Genomic DNA, 20,250 nt, shown 5'->3' on the forward strand with positions numbered 1-20,250 from the left:
TAGGTGATCGTAGGTTGTTTTCACAGCTTGTGGCAATGTGTTCCACAGACGTGTATGTGGGGAATTGTATAAATGATGCTCAAAATTCAGCACCAGAAATAATAGGCATTAAGCACAATTCTATAAAGGGCAAGCGTCCTTTATCGAATGGCACTTAGCGTCAATTCCCTTGCATAACTTTGGATGCCAGGCTTACACCTGCTGAAACCTGGTATAAATGATGGTGCCCAAGCTAGGCATTCTGGGGCAGTATTCTGTAACTGTGTGCATAACGTTTCGAAATGGTCCCTTTTGAGTTAGAATAGTAGAGTTAGAATAGTGCCCCCTATAGTGCAAATTTTAACGAGTGCCAATTAACTTCAATAATTGTTAGCACCTAAGTATTGACGTTAATTGGCTCGTTAGCCAATTAATTTGCGTGCACACCCAAATTTTGGTGTGCAAATCTAGGCACCAGATAGAGAATCCAGAGGGCAATGTGCTACACTTAGGCATTTCCATTTATGCCTGCCACTGACATGGCATAAACGGAACCACCAAAACGTTGGTATGCCAATACCGACTTAAGCTGCCATTTTATAACAGAATCTTGGCACCCAGATGCCCTTAAAGAGTTACTGCTCGATGCTTGACATCAAGATGTGGCACCCAGTTACAAAAAATGTATTCATTTCATTGGTTTGGGTGCTGCCAGAGATATTATGGTTTATGGTTGATGTACCACCTTTCAGTACAAGGCCGCAAAGCGGTTTACAAAAGCAAAATAAATTAAAAAGGACAGGAGCACCATAGTATTATAGGGCAAAAGAAATGCCATGTTGAGAGAGGGGTAAGAGGAAGTTACTGCCATAGAGGATGAGAAGCAAAGAGACAATTCCAGGCCTTGTGCTCACTATAACCCCACATTGCCTTTCTTCTTTCCAACAGCTCATCAGCTGCTTAAGGGATAGAGCAATCAGCTATTTTATGCTTATCAGCATCTTGTGGGAGGAGGGGCTTGTGAGCAGGCACTGCCCACCGTCATATGCTGGAGCACTTCTGCTGAGCACTCTGTACTCCTGTAGGGCCTGTCCTGACTCTTATTGCCTGTTAAGTACTCATTTACTAAATTTTATTTTATTTTCATTTCTAATGTTTTACAGATCAGCAAACAGCAGCTGCAAACAGTCAAGGATAGATTCCAGGCCTTCTTTAATGGAGAAACACAGATAGTGGCAGATGAAGCCTTTATGAATGCTGTCCAGAGTTACTATGAGGTATGTTCTTTTACTTTCAGACTTATGAATGTCACGTAAAATATATATTGTCATGTTCTGACCTTTCGCTTTAAATTACATTTCACTGATTAATGCAGAGGGGAGAATGTGGGGTCTGGGGGAAACAGTCATTCAGGTCAAAAGGTCTCACTGTGAGATTGATTACTAAGCTTTTGCCTTTGGAAGATACTGTGGTCACCTCTCTAACCTTAATGGATGAAAAATGTTATTGGGTTAAGCTTCAAGAATTGATCGGTGCTTCATTTTAGCCTCTGAAGTTTTCAGCTGAAAATTCTAAGCTGCGGGCTTAAAGTAAAGAGGCTGCTACCTGATTAAATAATGCTGACCATTTACCTGAAAAATGCTGCTGAATATTATCACATTCCATCATAGTGCTATCCATGAAGTGCCGGCACAGTTCGAAGATGGAGTCAGGGCAATTCCAGAAGTTAGCCGGGCACCCCTGGTATTCAATGCTAGCACCCACATGGAGGGGCATAATTGAAAGGGACGCTCAGGTTTTGCTGAGGACGTCCTTGCAAAACATCCCGATGGAGGGGCGGGGAAACCCGTATTATTGAAACAAGATGGACGTCCATCTTTTGTTTCGATAATACGGTCGGGGATGCCCAAATCTTGAAATTTAGGTCGTCCTTAGAGATGGTCGTCCCTAGACTTGGTCGTTTCTGATTTTCGGCGATAATGGAAACCAAGGACGCCCATCTCAGAAAAGACCAAATCCAAGCCCTTTGGTCATGGGAGGAGCCAGAATTCGTAGTGCACTGGTCTCCCTGACATGCCAGGACACCAACCGGACACCCTAGGGGGCACTGCAGTGGACTTCATAAATTGCTCCCAGGTACATAGCTCCCTTACCTTGTGTGCTGAGCCCCTCAAATCCCACTACCCACAACTGTACACCACTACTACAGCCCTAAGGGGTGAAGGGGGGCACCTACATGTGGGTACAGTGGGTTTCTGCTGGGTTTTGAAGGGCTCACTTTTACCACCACAAGTGTAACAGGTGGGGGGGGGGGGGGGGGTTGGGACTGGGTCCGCCTGTCTGAAGTGCACTGCACCCACTAAAACTGCTCCAGGGACCTGCATACTGCTGTCACGGACCCGAGTATGACATCTGAGGCTGGCAAAAAATATTTTGCAAGATATTTTTGAGGGTGGGAGGGGGTTGGTGACCACTGGGAGAGTAAGGGGAGGTCATCCCCAATTCTCTCCAGTGGTCATCTGGTCAGTTCGGGCACCTTCTTGTGCCTTGGTCGTAAGAAAAACAGGACCAGGCAAAGTCGTCCAAGTGCTCGTCAGGGACACCCTTTTTTTCCCATTATGGGTCGAGGAAGTCCATGTGTTAGGGACGCCCAAGTCCCGCCATCGCTATGCCTCCAACACGCCCCCGTGAACTTTGGTTGTCCCTGCGACAGAAAGCAGTTGGGGACGTCCAAAATCGGCTTTCGATTATACCGATTTGGGCAACCCTGTGAGAACGACGCCCATCTTCCGATTTGTGTCGAAAGATGGGCGTCCTTCTCTTTCGAAAATGAGCCTGATAGCTATCCAGGCGAGTAGGACTACATTTAAAAGCTGTCCTAACTCACCCAGATATCTATTCAGGCATCAGAACTGATATCGGCAGTACCTGGAACACTTTTGGGGCACGTCAAAACCTGCATATTCAGTTCAGTAGACCAGATATGACCTGGCTACAGAACTGAATATTGAGTCCTAGATCTGCCTGGATTGGCCAGCATTTCCAAAAACACTGACCACTTCAGGCTGAATTTTGACCCAGAGGAGTCTAAATTTAGGTCTGCTCTTCATTCATCTAGAATTAGGTATTGAGAGGCCCTTTTATTAAAGGGTTGGCGTGGAGCAATGGACTTGCCACATGCCAATCTGGAGCTAGGAGACCGGCGGTAGTTCCCACCCCCAGGGTGCGTCATTTCCGGCATTACAAAAATAGTTTCTGTTTTTGTAGCGTCGGCGCTTACCCGGCAGTAATTGGGCAGTGCTGCACTCTGCCTGGTTACCGCCGGGTTACTGTGGGAGTCCTTACCGCCACCTCAATGGGTGGTGGTAAGTGCTTCCCCTCGAACTGGCCACATGGTAAGTGGTTCACTTACCACACGACCATTTCTCTTCCTGGAAAAAACAGAAAATCTTTTACCCGCTGCGGTAAAAGGGGGCCTCAGTGTGCGTCAAAAACACGCGCTGACAGTAGCACAGGCTCCCTTTTACCACAACTTAGTAAAAGGACCCCTGAGGGGGGAGGGGAATTCTATAAATTGTACTCAAAAATGTGTGCCCAAAAAATAATCAGCGCTGAACACTATTCTATAAAGGGCATGCGTTCTTTGTAGAATTGCGCCTAGCGCCAAGTTCCATGTCTAACTGTAGGCACCAGACATACGCCTGCTGCAACCTGGTGTAAATGCCGGTGCCCAAGTTAGGCGTGCTGACGCTGTGTTCTATAACTACGCGCACAACTTTTCAGAATGCCCCGACACGGCCATGGCCGCACTCCCTTTTCAGTTACAAGCTAGTAGAGTTAGGCGCCATGCCTTACAGACCAGTGCACAGCCAGATGTGCATGCACATTCTAATTGGTGCCAATTAACATCAGTAATTGGTTGTTAGCACCCAATTATTGGTAGTTAAGGGCTTGTTACTCGATTAATTTGCACACACAAATCTGGTCACCATATCTGGGATACAGGGGTTAGCGGAAAGTCTGCATAAAGACTCGACTATACAGTATTTCCCAGATTCTATATAAGCGTTAAAAATTGTGAGTGCAGATTTGGGCACCCACTCAATTTGCACGCTCAATTTAACTGAGTAATGAACAAATTAGTGCCAATACTTGGGTGCCCACAATCAATTATTGGCACTAATTGGCGGCAATTTGGATATACATGTGCATCTTGCTAAGCACCATCCTATAAAGAAGTGCGCATAAGTCTTTTAGTGTGCAACTGACAAGGGGGTGTGGCTACGGGAGGAGCACAGGCAGGTCGGGGTGTTCTCTAGAGATATGTGCACTAGTATAGAATTGAGGGGATCCATGTCTAATTTTCAGCCAAGGATTTACACCAAGAACCAGTTGGTCTAAATCCTTGCGCCCAAAGGTGGGTGCAGATCCCAAGGCTACATGTAATTCTATACATGGCGCCCAATTTAGAGCGCTCTTTATAGCTCAGCACTCATTTTTTTTTTCTGTGCCCAAATGTGGACACCATTTACAGAATCTGGGCCTATCTGTGGGTAGTTTCTGTCTTCCAACCTAACCCTGCCCACTTTTGCCCATAGTTAAAAGTATATGGGGGATTGAATGGGAGGGTAGGGGGAAAGCAATAAAACCAGAATTTTACTGTGTAAAAAAAATGATTCCACTTGATATTCAAAGCAATTAGGCAGAAGAGGCTCCTGCCCACTTAAACCATTTGTGGTTGCCCAACATGCAATATTCAGAGGCATTTAACCAGGCAGTTGTGCTGAATATCGGCTTTGACCAGCCATTTTCAAAGTGGCCAGGTCAGGGGTGGTACAGGGGGCAGAGTTGGGGGGAGGAGCCAGAAGTTATACATGGGCCAGTTAGCTATGTCAGTGCTGGCACTGAATATCAGTTGACATCCACATAAAGGTTAAAGTGCTCCTTAGCCCCTCCAACCCCCAAAGTGGAGGAAAAGTCCATTGTCTGCTACTGAGGCAGACATGGGAAGCAACTGCTTGTCCTGGGATTTGTAGTATGGAATGTTGAGATTCTTTGAGATTCTGAATGAGATCTTGTTACTCTCTAGGATTCCAGAATCTTGCTATTCTTTGGGGTTCTAGTGGAATGTCGCTACTATTTGAGTTTCTGCATGGAATCTTGTTACTCTCTAGGATTCCAGAATCTTGCTATTCTTTGGGGTTCTAAATGGAATGTTGCTACTCTTTGAGATTCTACATGGAATCTTGTCACTCTTTAGGATTCCATAATCTTTCTATATTTTGGAGTTCTACATGGAATGTTGCTACTCTTTGAGATTTTGCATGGAATCTTATCACTCTTTAGGATTCCAGAATCTTGCTATTCTTTGGAGTCCTACATGGAATGTTGCCACGATTTGGGTTTCTGCCATGTACTTGTGATCTGGCTCGGCCACTGTTTGGAAAACAGGATACTGGGCTAGATGGACCATTGGTCTGACCCAGTATGGCTACTCTTATGTTCTTTTGTTCTTATGTAACGCAATCTTTTTTTCAAAGTTCCTCTTACCTTGCTTCAATACTGAGAGTAAGTGAAAAGGCTGTGCAGTAACTATCGGGGGCAGGCCCATCAAGTTCCTTTCAGTTACTTTACAGAAGAGTTTGTTTTTTACCATGCACTAGGATTATTTGCAATTAGAATGAATCCACTTACCACCTCCCTCTTGGGTAGTAAGTAGGATACACTAACTGCATTATGTAGTCCACACCCTTTTCCCACCCATAACCCCCCAGTTCCTACTTCCTAACGTGGCATGCAATTAAAGCACAAATTAGTCTGTCTTGTCATGCCAGCACTGTAAGGGTTGCCACACTTGTAGGCTAACAGTCAACTTCAGTAATTTGTACGTTAGCTGCTTAATGCGCTTTAATAAATGGGTCGGTACTTACAGTATTACATTATGGAATTAATGAAGGTAATTTTAACCAGTGCTTTGTCCACTGCATTATGTACATGTGAAGTGGCGTCGCTACCGAGTGCATTTAATAACATTAATTAACGATACCTCCAGCAAATGAATGAGTTGATATTGCTGTTTCTCCTTCATTTCAAAGTATTGAAGGCCATTAAGTGTAGCTTATTTTAACAGCAGGGGCACAATAAGGGAACAGTGTGAGACCTGTGAAATTCTCAGATGTGACATTCAATCATGTTATTGGCCAATTGTTAAAGCCATAATTTTCTGATTGGAAAATTAGTATTTCCTAACGAAGTAATCTTCAAGAAAATGAAGTGGGTTTTCAAACCATTTAGATGTGGAGAGTGATAGCTTTATTAGTCACTACACAATCTGTCAGATCAGTTACCTTAAAGTCAACAGATTTGAATGCAATGTCATCCCAGTGTTGATGTTGGTTTTGTATCACAACCCTGTACAGAAATTTACTAAGAACTTGATCAATTAAGTGTCCATAACATCCTAGGTCTAACAGAAATACATGCAGTAGTTTAATGTTAGTTTGATCCCAAGTACAAACTTTTCCTTCAATCAATAATATTATACCAGTTGCTTATCAAGGAGCTCTAATGAGCTCATTCATCCCCCTGTTTACTAAAGCTTAGCTCGAGTTATCTGCAGCAAGGCCCATGTTATTCCTTTGGGCCTTCTCAGATAACTCGAGCTAAGCTTTAGTGAACAACTCCCTTAGAGTGACACAAGTTTTTGTCTTAGTTTACCTAAGATTTTGTTGACTCTTGAAGTAATAATTCAAAAAAAAGCATGGAAAGGACCCATCATAAGAACAGGTCTTCACAACTTTTGATTATTTGACCACAGTAGTTAAGTGGGACTGATTTCTGTCTAAATTTGGATTGGATTTAGTTCTTGCCTTTCTCAGTAGTGAATTACTCTGAGATATAGTAGGTAATTTCCTATTCCCATAGGAGTACATAAGTGTTGCCATACTGGAACAGACCAAAGGTCCATCAAGTCCAGTATCCTGTTTCCAACAGTGGCCAATCCAGGTCACAAATACCTGGCAAGAGCCCAGAAAAGCTCAATATGTTTTATGATGCTTATCCCAGAAATAAGCAGTGGATTTTCCAAGTCAATTTAATAATAGTCTATGGACTTTTCCTTTAGGAAGCCATTCAGACCCTTTTTAAACCCTGCTAAGCTAACCGCCTTTACCACATTCTCTGGCAATGAATTCCAGAGGTTAATTACACATCGCAATCTAGGGGCCCAGTTAAATATGTATATTTTTATACTGTTTCATGGTAGCTCTATTATTAGGTTTCAATTTACTGTTTTCAAGTTTACCTCATTTATTGTATTTATGTTTATTCTGGGTTATTTTACTATTGTTATGCTGTTAACAAAATTGTAAGTTTTTTCTTAAACTGTACCTGCTGTATACCGCATTGGCTGAATCTCTTCATAAAGGCGGTTAATAAATCCCAATAAATAAACATAGGTGACACCTGCAGATATAATGGCTATTGTAGTGGTGTACAGTTGGGTACAGTAGTTTTTTGATGGGTTTTGGAGGGCTCCTCATATAATATAAGGTAGTAATGGTGACCTGTGTACCTGGGAACTTTTTTGTGAAGTTCACTACAGTCCCCTCCAGGGTGCCCCAATGATCTGTTGGAATGTCAGTGTGGCCAGTCTATTAAGAATTATGGCCACCCCATACATCTCAGTGGCTTGTTTTTGTACGTTTTACCCTTGGGACTTTTTTTTTTTAATGGTCCAAAAAGATAAATGTACTGAGCACCAAAAAGTCTAGCATTTTTGAAACAAAAAGTTGGACATTTGTTTGGTTTGAAAATGGCCATGTTCGCTACTGGATTTTTGGACATTTTCCACAAAACGTCCAAAATCAGATTTAGACATCATATCAAAAATGGTTTAAAATAGGCTCCCTGTTGTAGAATTACCTTAAAGACGCTACATCATGACAACTCAGCAAACATCACATCATAAACCATAGATTGTATTGGACACTATATAACCTCCCCTATCTTTGACTCCTAATGTGCCTGTATCATACCTACCTTATCCAACCTTAACATCACGTTGTATTTGTTTCCCTACCGGACTTGGCGATCGCCTTTACGGTACTATGTAAGCCACATTGAGCCTGCAAATAGGTGGAAAAATGTGGGGTACAAATGTAACAAATAAATAAATAAATAAAAATATGACATCACAGCATATTAGAAACTAAGGGCCCCTTTTATAAAGCAGCGGTACTCGCACAGCCGCTTTACCGTGCACCAATCTGGCATCCTGCAGGAGCCCAGAAGTAATGCCTGCCCCTAATGAGAACTATTTATGGTGTGTTGAATTTTTTTTTTTACACTGGGGTAGAGCGGGAGCCCTTACCACCTCCTAAATAGGTGGTGGTAAGGGCTCCCCTGGGAAATGGCTGCATGGCAAGTGGTTCACTTACATAAGTATTGCCACACTGGGACAGACCAAAGGTCCATCAAGCCCAACATCCTGTTTCCAACAGTGGCCAATCCAGGTCACAAATACCTGGCAAGATCCCGAAAAAGTTCAATACATTTTATAATGCTTATCCCAGAAATAAGCAGTGGATTTTCCCTAAGTCAATTTAATAATGGTCTATGGACTTTTCCTTTAGGAAGCGGGCCAGACCTTTTTTAAACCCCGCTAAGCTAACCACCTTTACCACATTCTCTGACAACAAATTCCAGCATTTAATTACACATTGAGTGACGAAAAATTTTCTCCGATTCGTATTAAATTTACTACTTTGTAGCTTCATTGCATGCCCCCTAGTCCTTGTATTTTTGGAAAGAGTAAACAAATGATTCACGTCTACCTGCTCCACTCCACTCATTATTTTATATAACTTTATCATTCCTCCCCTCAGCCGTCTTTTCTCCAAGCTGAAGAGCCCTAGACTCTTCAGCATTTCCTTGTAGGGAAGTCGTCCCATCCCCTTTATCATTTTCGTCGCCCTTCTCTGCACCTTTTCTAATTCCACTATATCTTTTTTGAGATGCGGTGACCAGATTTGAACACAGTATTTGAGGTGCAGTCACACCATGGACTGATACAAAGGCATTCCTATCCCCCACCCAGGCGGACCTATTGTGTATTGTTATATTACACAACCAAGTCCCAATAAGAAGCAACGCCAAACTCCAACTGTCTGACAGCCTGAACATATCATAAATACTCTGCTGTTCTGATTCTCATTATAACTGACTGCACAGCAAATGAAAATACATAGAATGTTGCCACTTAGAACTATGGTGATTTGGTGTGTTAGAAAATTTTCAAATAAATAAGTAAATGTGCATTTCTTAGCACACATTTGGTTCATTAGCATGTTTTTTTAGAAATTTAGTGTGCACTAAATAGACTTTAAGTGCATTAACATCAGGGCTTTTTTTGAGGGGGTACTTGGGGGTACTGAGTGCCGGCACCTTTTTCATTGTCTGCTAAAATTGACTCATGGTTCCCAAGTTTTAATGAAAGAGCTCAGGCTCTACACACCAATTCTGCCTTGTCATAGATTCTGTGACTGGTTGCAGGGGACCTGGCTATTATGGGGTGGGTCCCTCAGTGATCACCCCACTCTTGAAGGGTGGTCAAGCATTTGAGTACCGGCACCTTTTTTGCTTGAAAAAGCGCACTGATTAACATTAATGAGTGTTACAAAGTTCTAACATGCATTAAAACATTATTTGATGTGAAATGAAGCAAAATATCTTCTAAAATTAGGGGGGGGGGGGAGGCCAAAAATTAACAAAATGAATTGAGTGTTTTTCCCTGTGGACATACCTACTGCTCAGTCTTACTTCCCTGCAGTCTACAGCCTCTCTGTTTGCTTCTTCCTTCCTCTACTGTCTACTGTATCTTCTCTTTCTCTCCAGGGAGTTCTCAGCATAATTTCAAAGTCTACAGCTTCTACTTCTCCAACAAATCCAATTACCTCTGCCCTTCTGAAATATCGTCACCGTTTTCTTCCTTATATTCTGTCCTTTCTTAATTCTTCCCTAGTGTCTTGTAGGCTTGCCTGTTTCTCAAACCTGCAGTATTTAATTCATCTTAAAAAAAAAAAAATCCCTCCTCCTGCCATGAACTGCCAGCCTATCTCTTTACTTTCTTTCCTTTACAGAATTGCGTTACAGGTTTTATACAATCGGTCATTTTCATTTCTTCTATCCACTAGCACTGCAGACACCTTCAATCTGGCTTCAGACTATATTATTCTGCAGAAACTCCTCTCCTCTGTCTTTTCACTCACATTTATTTGTCTTCTTCAAGCTGCTTATCCACTGTGGGGGTGAATTCTGTGTATGGTGCAGAAAAAGCGCTATTCTATAAGCCTCATTTAAAGTTAGGCATGGTTTATAGAATAGCGCTTATGCCCAGGAATTGCGTCTAACATGTCCCTCCCATTTCCACAACCCCTTTTTCAGATTGTGTGTAAAATTGAGGCATTTATCCCGTGCCTAAATGTACACACGTAAATTCTAATTAAATCTAATTACTGCCAATAGTTGCTTGTTAAAAAGCCAATTATAGGCACTAATTAAAACATAAGAACATAACATAAGAATAGCCATACTGGGTCAGACCAATGTCCATCTAATCCAGTATTCTGTTTCCAATAGTGGTCAATCCAGGTCAAAAGTACCTGGTAGAACCCCAAAGAGTAGCAAGATTCCAGAAACCCAAAGAGTAGCAACATTCTGGAATCTTGTCCAAACCCTTTTAAAACCCATATATGTAAACTGCATTACTACATTCTCCGGCAAAGAGTTTCAGAGCTTAACTATTCGTTGAGTGAAGAAATATTTCCTCCTATTTGTTTTAAACGTATTTCCTGGTAATTTCATTGAGTGTCCCCTGGTCTTTGTACTTTTTGAAAGAATGAAAAATCGATTCACTTCTACTCGTTCTACACCAGTCAGGATTTTATAGACCTCAGTCATATCCCCCCTCAGCCGTTTCTTTTCCAAGCTGTAGAGCCCTAACCCCTTTAGCCTTTCCTTATATGAGAGGGGTTCCATCCCCTTTATCATTTTGATCGCTCTTCTTGGAACTTTTTCTAATTCCGCTGTATCTTTTTCAAGACATGGCAACCAGAACTGAATGCAATACTCAAGATGAGGTTGCACCATGGAGCAATACAGAGGCATTATGTACTCGTGTTATGCAATTAAATTGCATGCACAATTTTTGATGACTTTTATGGAATTTGGGGGTATGGGGCTAATTCTATCTAAGGTGGACTTCAATATTTAAGTGTCAATGATGCATGTAAATAAATATGTGCACATACATGCATAAATGTCAATATTCTGACTACATGCTATCCAATAAGCTGGTACCTAATGGGCCCTTTTACAAAGGCGCACTGAAAATGGTCTATGGTAGTGAAGACACGTGTTTTGGATGCACGCAGGATCATTTTTCAGCACACCTGTAAAAAAATGCCTTTTAAACTTTTTGACAAAAGTGGACATACGGCAAAATGAAAATTGCCACGCGTCCATTTGGGCCTGAGACCTTACCACCAGCGATTGACCTAGCGGTAAAGTCTCATGCGGTAACCGGGCGGTAATGACCTATGTGTATCAAATGCCACTTGGCATGCGCCCAATACGCGCGTCCAAAAATGAAATTACCGCAAGAGCCACATGGTAGCCAGGCGGTAACTCCATTTTGGCATGCATTGGGCATGCATACATGCTTACAAGGCTTAGTAAAAGGGCCTCTCAAACTGCGTGCAAATTCTGGGAATGCCCCGATCCACCCATGTCCCTCCCATGGTTGCGAGGGCCCCCTTTGTGGATTCTAGTGCCTAAAGATGTGCATACACATTGAAATTAATACCAATGAGCACTGATAATTGATTATTAGAACCTAATTATTGGCTCTAATTGGTTGGTTTATCAATTAAATTGTGCACATGCCCAAATTTGCATACCTAAGTTTGAGTGCCATATATAGAATTATGGTGATAATGCACACAAATTGTGTGACCATGTAAAGACAAAACTCATATAATGCACCCTGGTCTCTCCTGCCTGGTTACATCACTTTAAATTTCATCCCTGAAATGTTTAATGCCGCTTTAATTTTGTAAAGCATTGCACCGTGGTAGTTATTCATATTGATACATATAAAAATGTATTTTTTTTCACTCTAGATATTTCTGAAAAGCGATCGAGTTGCCAGGATGGTGCAGAGTGGCGGGTGCTCCGCAAATGACTCTCGGGAAGTATTCAAAAAGCACATTGAGAAGAGGGTACGCAGTCTTCCTGAGATTGACGGCCTCAGCAAGGAGACCGTCCTGAGCTCTTGGATGGCAAAATTTGATGCTATTTACCGCGGGGAAGAGGATCCACGTAAGCAGCAAGCCAGAATGACCGCCAGTGCGGCTTCAGAGCTGATCCTCAGCAAGGAGCAGCTGTATGAGATGTTTCAGCAAATCTTGGGAATCAAGAAATTTGAACATCAGCTGCTGTACAATGCATGCCAGGTAAGAATCTTGCTTTTATTTCAAGCTGTCTTCTTTTTGTTGACAGAGAAGCATTCCATTTAAAGAATAACAGATATGTCCTGTGCTTATGTTACTTTTGTATATTGCCGTTATGCTGACAATTATGGCATGGGGGTAACTTTTCATTGAGGAATCTGTTTGCAAAAGTTCATGGTACACACACATATTTAGAAGGCATGAAACAGAATGTAAAACTAGGCACAGTACCATGCCTTTTGAAAGTGTAAGGTATATATTATGTATATCTAATCCATGCCAATGAAATTCCTCCCACCAGAATGTCTCATTTTATGGGGGCAAGCTTGGGTGTATTTATATATTGTACATATACTTTCTGGTAACTGAATATTTATATGCCTGCATATGGCCGACTAACACAGGATAGCTTTTATTTCTACCTACATAACACAGAGATATTAGCCTAATGTCTGTATTTTGTAAAAGTTGGATTTTCGTCAGTAACCTCGATGAGATTCCAATATATTGAGTTACAATAATCCAATTGTGTTAAAATCAAAAACTTTGCACTAAAAGATAAACATGATCTTCTTCATCAAAATCACTGAACGCTAAGGGGCCGTTATTCAGACCAAGAGACTGAGCCAGGTCGGTGCTGAGCCTGGATATTCAATGCTCGGGCATTTCCCGTGACCGGCATTGAATATCTGATTAATTTTGGCTGGTTTCAACGTAACTGGCCAAGTCAATATTCAGCACTGCCCAGTTCAGTTCACCTGATATTGGCTGTTCAATTTGGCTGTCAAGCTTAGCCGGCAATACTCTGAATATTAGCGGATAGCTGGTTATATCATGTGATATTACTGGTTATCCGCTAGATGCTAACTGGCTAACCAGCTATCTCCTGCTGAATATTGCCAAATAGCCAGTTAAGGGGCCCTTTTACCTAGCTGCGGCAAAAGGGGGCCAGCACTGGCATCGGTGTGTGTTTTACACGTGCGTCGAGGACCTCTTTTACCGCAGCTGGTGAAAGGGAAGGCTCGCTTTCCAACAGGAAATGGCTGGGCGTAAAGTAAAGCACTTGCCGCATGGCCATTTCGTGGGGGGGGGGGGGGGGGGGAGGAGTAGCCTAGTGGCTAGTGCAGTGGACCTTGATCCTGGAGAACTGAGTTTGATTCCCACTGCAGCTCCTTGTGACTCTGGGCAAGTCACTTAACCCTCCTTTGCCCCTGGTACAAAATAAGTACCTGAATATATGTAAACCGCTTTGAATGTAGTTGCAAAAACCTCAGAATGGCGGTATATCAAGTCCCATTTCCCTTTCCCGCCACCCATTGAAGTGGCAGTAAGGGCTCCTGCGTTAACCCGGCAGTAACCGGGCAGCGCACTAAATTTTTGTAGCACTGGAAATGATGGCGCGCTAGGGGGGGAAGTACTGCCGGGCTACGGCGGTAGCCCAGTGGTACTTCCTGTATAGCAAGTGGTAAGCCGCACGTTGGACTTATCACCGCTTAGTAAAAGGAGCCCTAAGTGTCAGTTAACCGGCCAGGAACCATTCCTGGCCAGTTAAATGGTTTTAAATTTCAGGGGATAAGTGTATAAAAATTACCCCCTCTGTATGGTAAGTATGTATTCCAATATAGCAGAAATTTAAAAAAAAAAGTGTAGCCTAAACAAATGTCTAAGGAGATATTTTTTTACTAAATTACAGTGGAACATTTTTAGCAACCAGGTTGTACTGAAAGATCAATTGCTTATTTTGTACTTTTTTCATAACAGTCACCAAATGAGCAAACCAGTAATTAGGTTTTTGAACAAGTACATTTTTCATTCAGTGTAGGAGTACTTGTCAACTACTCCTTAGCTATTTTAATAGCTGTACTATGAGGGTGATTACAACACAGGCAAACATCTGGACAGGTGTTTGCTGGCCAAAATTCACAGTACTCAGTTGGCTGTCCTCTCCACTTCCACTGCCAAATCTAGTCTGAGGAAGGCAATTTTCAAAACCATTGACCTGTACAAGTGGCTGTTTACAGGGGTTAAAAAAAAGGGGCTGTTCGAAAATCTTCATATTTGTACGCAAAGGTCTGCATGCTGTGGAACAGTGGGGGCTTTCCTAAGGGGCTTAGGGTTCTGATTGCTGCAATGCACATCATTTTCAAAACAAAGGACTTTATTTACTAATTAGTGCAACAAAACCCGTTTTGTCAAAAATGAAACGGGCCCTAGGAAGGCTCTCGTCTAAGCAATTCCTCCTCTCTCCCCTACCCTCCCCTTCATGTCCAGCGATTCTTCCCTCCCCTCCCATCCCCTCCGTGTCCCGCGATTCTGACCTTCCCTCCAAATGCAGCGATTCTCCTCTGCTCTCCCCTCTGTGTCCCGCGATTCTCCCCTCGCCTCCCATCCCCTCCAGGTCCAGCGATTCTCCTCTGCCCTCCCCTCCGTGTCCCACGATTCTCCCCTCGCCTCCCATCCCCTCCATCCAGCGATTCTCCTCTGCCCTGCCCTCCCATCCATGTCCCGCGATTCTCTCCTCTCCTCCCATCCCGGCCATGTCCATTGATTCTCCTCTGCCCTGCCCTCCCCTTCCGTCGATGTCCCGCGACTCTGGCCTCCCCTCCATGTCCAGCGATTGTCCTGTGCCCTGCCTTCTCATCCGTGTCCCATGATTCTCCCCTCCCCTCCGTGTCCCACGATTCTCCCCTCACCTCCCATCCCCTCCATGTCCAGCAATTCTCCTCTGCCTTGCCCTTCCATCCGTGCCCCACGATTCTCTCCTCTCCTCCCATCCCATCCATGTCTATCGATTCTCCTCCGCCCTGCCCTCCCCTCCCCTCGATGTCCCGCGATTCTGTCTTCTCCTCCATATCCAAGTCAGAGCGTTGGCAGGCAGGCTGGGCTCGCATCACCCCCAGTGTTCCCTCTCAGTATCCCGCCCTCCTCTGACATCATTTCGTCTCTACGTGAGGGCGGGACAGTGAGAGAGAAGGAAACGCTGGAGGAGAGCTGACGTCACCAACATGTTACGAACCCAGCCAGCCAGAGAGCCTTGAGGTACAAATTATTATTATATTAGATGTGCGTTAAGAAGTTAGGGTTAGATTCTATTTATTTATTTATAGCATTTATATCCCACATTTTCCCACCCACGGGCAGGCCCAATGTGGCTTACAATAATTTACAGAAATCATACATCAATTCTACAACAAACGGTCAATGACATTGTAGTGAAAGAAGCTAGAGAGTAATAGCAGAGGTGAGGAAATGCGGAAAGAGAAATTGAATTCAGTAGGAAGAGATGCGGGGCGGGTCTTGAGCGTAAGTTTTCCAAATAAGAAGGTCTTAAGATATTTTTTGAAGGTTGGATGATCAGGGGTAATTTTTACAAATTTAGGTAGACTATTACACAGTTGTGCGCTAATATAGGAAAAGGTGGAGGCGTAGGTGGTTTTATACTTGAGGCCATTGTAGATTGGGTAATGCAGATTTAAGTACAAGCGAGCTGACTGTGAGACTTTCGAGGTAGTAAGCTGACAAGGGTGTCCATATACGCAGGGGCTTCACCATAGAGAATTTTATGCACCAGAGCGCAAATTTTAAATGTTATTCGGTCCTTGACAGGGAGCCAGTGCAGTTTCTCACGCAGTGGTCTTGAACTTTCAAACCTCGATTTACCATAAATAAGCCTATATAGGGCTTGCTTTAAAATGCGCTATTCTATAAGCTGGCCCTTTTACTAAGCTGCAGTAAAAAGTGGCCTGCGGTAGTCCGAATGCAAGAAATTGGTTTGCGCTGGGCCATTTTTTACCGCAGCTATGGAAAAGGGCTTTTTTAGTGGGGTGGTAAATGGTCTTGCGCTAAAATTCAAAGTAGCACACGGCTATTTACTGCCTGAGCACGTAACGCCCCCATTGACCTAGCGGTAAGGGCTCATGCGCTACTTGTACAGTAATCAGTTAGCGCTCGCCAATGTGGCTGTGCTGCCGATTACTACCGGGAATGCCCCCACGGTAGAAAATAGAAAAATATTTTCTACCGCGGGAAATAGCGCATGCCAACTTTGAAATTACTACTGGGTGTCAGCACTAGCTCGGTGATAATGCCGATTTGGCATGTGCTATCCGCACATTAGCCCTACCGCAACTTAATAAGAGGGCCCCTAATTTAGGCGTGGTTTATAGAATAGCGCATACACCTGGGAATTGCGCCTAACTTTAGGTACAGCCATTTGCACCAGCTGTAATGTGGTGCAAATATTATCCTGCGTTATTCTATAACAATACACATTAATTTTAGGATTGTCTCCGCTATGCCCATGACCCTCCCATTTCTGCATGCCCTTTTTCAGATCACGTGTAAATTTTAGGCGCGGATATGCCAATTAAATCTAATTAGTGCCAATAATCACTTGTTGAAATGCCAGTTATTGGTGCTAATTAACTTGCTTTTCAATTAAGTTTTACACACAAATTGAGAATGTGCTCAAATATGTGCATGCAATTTTTGGTGACTTTTATAGAATTAGAGGGGGTTAATGTTCATTAATTTAAGTGCATAGTTATTAAACTGGCCTTATTGAAAAAAGTGGCTTGCATTTGTATTGACTATTATTGCCCATTAAAAAATAAGGCCCACGGAAGGTATTTTTATAGAGGGAGGCCTACAGGTGTCTTTTTGGAGTCATTTTGTAAAAGAAAGTAGGCACTTAGTTGTCCTTTTACTAAGCTGCAGTAAAAGGGGGCCTGTGCAAGTATCAGTGTGTGTTTTTGCAGGGCCGCCGAGAGCCTAAGCCGGGCCCGGGGCAAGGCCGCCCCAGCCCCCCCCAACGATTCCCGCCGCCCCTCCCCCCCAATCGCTACTGCTGTTGCCTCCCTCTCCTGCTCCCAGGCCACCGGCACCGCAGTCCCCAGTCTCCACCTACCTACCCTCAGCTCCCTTCTGTCTGCCATCCGACCACCTTCATTAAAAAAAAAAAAAATCTCGAAATCGGCAGTGCAGCGCCTTCTGTGTGAAAGCGGCAGATCGCCTCAGGCGGGTCTTCCCTCACGGTGTCCCACCCTCTCGGAAATAGGAAGTTACATCAGAGGAGGGCGGGACACAGTGAGGGAAGGCCTGCCCGAGGCAATCTGCCGCTTTTACACAGAAGGCGCTGCGCTGCCGATTTTGAGATTTTTTTTTTTGTTTTTTTAAATGAAGGTGGTCGGATGGCAGACAGAAGGGAGCTGAGGGTAGGTAGGTGGAGACTGGGGATTGCGGCACTGGCGGCCTGAGAGCAGAAGAGGGCAAGAGACCCTGGCGCTGGGCCCTCCTTGGAGTCCCAGGCCTGGGGAATTTTGCCCCCCCCCCTTAGCGGTCCTGTGTTTTTGACATGCGCTGAGGCCCCCTTTTACCGCAGTGGATAAAAGGCTGTCTTTGTTTCCCGAAAAGAAATGGCCATGCAGTAATGAACCACTTGTTGGCGTGGCTATTTTGGGGTGGGAGAGGGGGAGAGCACTTACCGCCACCTATTTTTTTTGTGCCAGAGATGGTGCGCACTGTGGGAGAGAACTACCACCGGGCTAGTTCCGGATTGGTGAACAGCATGCCTGTTGCCTTGCGCCAACCCATTAGTAAAAGGGCCCCTTAGATGCCTATAATAAGTGACTACAGATGCACACAGTGGCGTAGCTACGTGGGGCCACGGGGGCCTGGGTAGGACGTCAGAAACAGAACAAGGCCTTTGCGGGAAGAAGAGGACCTTCGCTGGCAGGGATTGGGGTCCCCCGCCAGCAAAGGTAGCCCATGGCGGTGGCGGGAGGGGGGTCATTGGTGGGAGGGGGGTCGAGAGGGTCGTCCGTGGGAGGGGGGTTGAGAGGGTTGTTGGCAGGGGTCGTCAAAGTTGTTGTTGTGGTGGTGGTGGCGGCGGCGGCGAAGAGGGGTCGGCGGTTCTGGGGGGGCTACAATGTGCCCCCTCACCTCGAGCTCTGGACCCCCCTCCTGCCGAAGTCTGGCTACGCCCCTGGATGCACATATGTGTTTAGGTGCAAGTACTTAGTGCAAGATTCAGTAAATTGTGCCCAGATACAGTATAGGCGCTGGGAAAAATCCGTGTTAAGCTCTATTCTATAAAGAGCATTCCATTCTGAGTGCCCTTTGTAGAATAATGCTTAGAGTGGATTGCCATGTCCAACTTTGGTCACGAGAACTTACGCTTGCTGAAACCCGATGTAAAATCTTGGCAAGCAAGTTGGGCACATAACCCTAGTATTCTGTAACATGGCTCTTACATGTTTGGAACGCCTCTGACCCGACCGTGGCCATTGCCCTTTTTGGGTTGAGTGTGAAACACTTTGCGTGGACATCGTTCTAAAATACATGTAAGCAGATGTGCACATAAATCCAAATTACAGTACAGTCTTGATTATCCGACCTTCGCTAATCTGAGCACCCGGCATATCTGACAGACTAATAAAGATAGTCGTACATCTCTTTACCTAAAACCTAATTCATGCTTGTCGCATGGAATGCTGAGAAGAAGAAAAACAAGCTCCAGATGTTAGGGCTGAACATGACAAAAAACAACAGCTTAGCTGGCAGGTTTTAGGATAACACTTGTATCTTTACAGCATGCTCCAAGTTCCATGGTACTAGCCATATTCCTATGTAAAGTGCTAATTTGATTCCATCAAGCTGCATTATCACGCTCATAGCCTGCCTATAATTGCATATTTATTTTGTATCAAAGACACAGTCTCCCACTGTGACTAGAATTGGTATAGTCTAATGCTTTAGATTAGTGTCGTCTGATTCTTTGTCTTATCAGAGTTAATTGCGAACATTACTATAAACTTTGTCGCAGTAATCTGATTGAAGGATCTATTGTCATGCTCATTATGAATAGAATATTTTCAGGCTTATTTTCGAAAGAGAAGGACGCCCATCTTTCGACATAAATCACAAGATGGGTGTCCTTCTCACAGGGTCGTCCAAATCGGCATAATCGAAAGCCGATTTTGGGCGTCATCAACTGCTTTCCGTTGTGGGGACGACCAAAGTTCATGGGGGCATGTCGGAGGCATAGCGAAGGCGGGACTGGGGCGTGCCTAACACATGGGCATCCTCGACCGATAATGGAAAAAAGAAGGGCATCCCTGATGAACACTTGGACGACTTTACTTGGCCCTTTTTTTCTTACGACCAAGCCACAAAAATGTGCCCTAAATGACCAGATGACCACCGGAGGGAATCAGGGATGACCTCCCCTTACTCCCCCAGTGGCCACCCTATAAAAATAGTTTAAAAATATTTTTCCAGCCTCTATGCCAGCCTCAAATATCATACCCAGCTCCATGACAGCAGTATGCAGGTCCCTGGAGCAGTTTTAGTGGGTGCAGTGCACTTCAGGCAGGCGGACCCAGGCCCACCCCCCCTACCTGTTATACTTGTGGTGGTAAATGTGAGCCCTTCAAAACCCACCACAAACCCACTTTACCCACATGTAGGTGCCCCCCTTCACCCCTTAGGGCTATGGTAGTGGTGTACACTTGTGGGGAGTGGGTTTTGTGGGGGGTTTGGGGGGGCTCAGCACACATGGTAAGGGAGCTATGCACCTGGGAGCAATTTCTGAAGTCCACTGTAGTGTCCCGTAGGGTGCCCGGTTTGTGTCCTGGCATGTCAGGGGGACCAGTGCACTATGAATGCTGACTCCTCCCATGACCAAATGGCTTGGATTTGGTCGTTTCTGAGATGGGCGTCCTCGATTTCCATTATCACTGAAAATTGGGGATGACCATCTCTA

At 44.3% G+C, this 20,250-nt stretch overlaps 1 protein-coding gene across 1 annotated transcript in view; it reads left to right on the plus strand.

Annotated features, from left to right (window-relative positions):
- The first annotated feature begins 1,163 nt into the window (after positions 1-1,163).
- The window catches only part of CADPS (calcium dependent secretion activator), a 520,576-nt gene continuing 501,489 nt past the window's right edge, over positions 1,164-20,250 (plus strand). The window contains 2 exon segments of the mRNA XM_030208035.1: positions 1,164-1,256; positions 12,159-12,491. Of these exon segments, the coding sequence (XP_030063895.1) occupies positions 1,230-1,256; positions 12,159-12,491 (360 nt within the window). The 5' untranslated portion in view covers positions 1,164-1,229.

Source organism: Microcaecilia unicolor, chromosome 6, assembly GCF_901765095.1.
Source record: "Microcaecilia unicolor chromosome 6, aMicUni1.1, whole genome shotgun sequence".
NCBI classification, from domain to species: domain Eukaryota; kingdom Metazoa; phylum Chordata; class Amphibia; order Gymnophiona; family Siphonopidae; genus Microcaecilia; species Microcaecilia unicolor.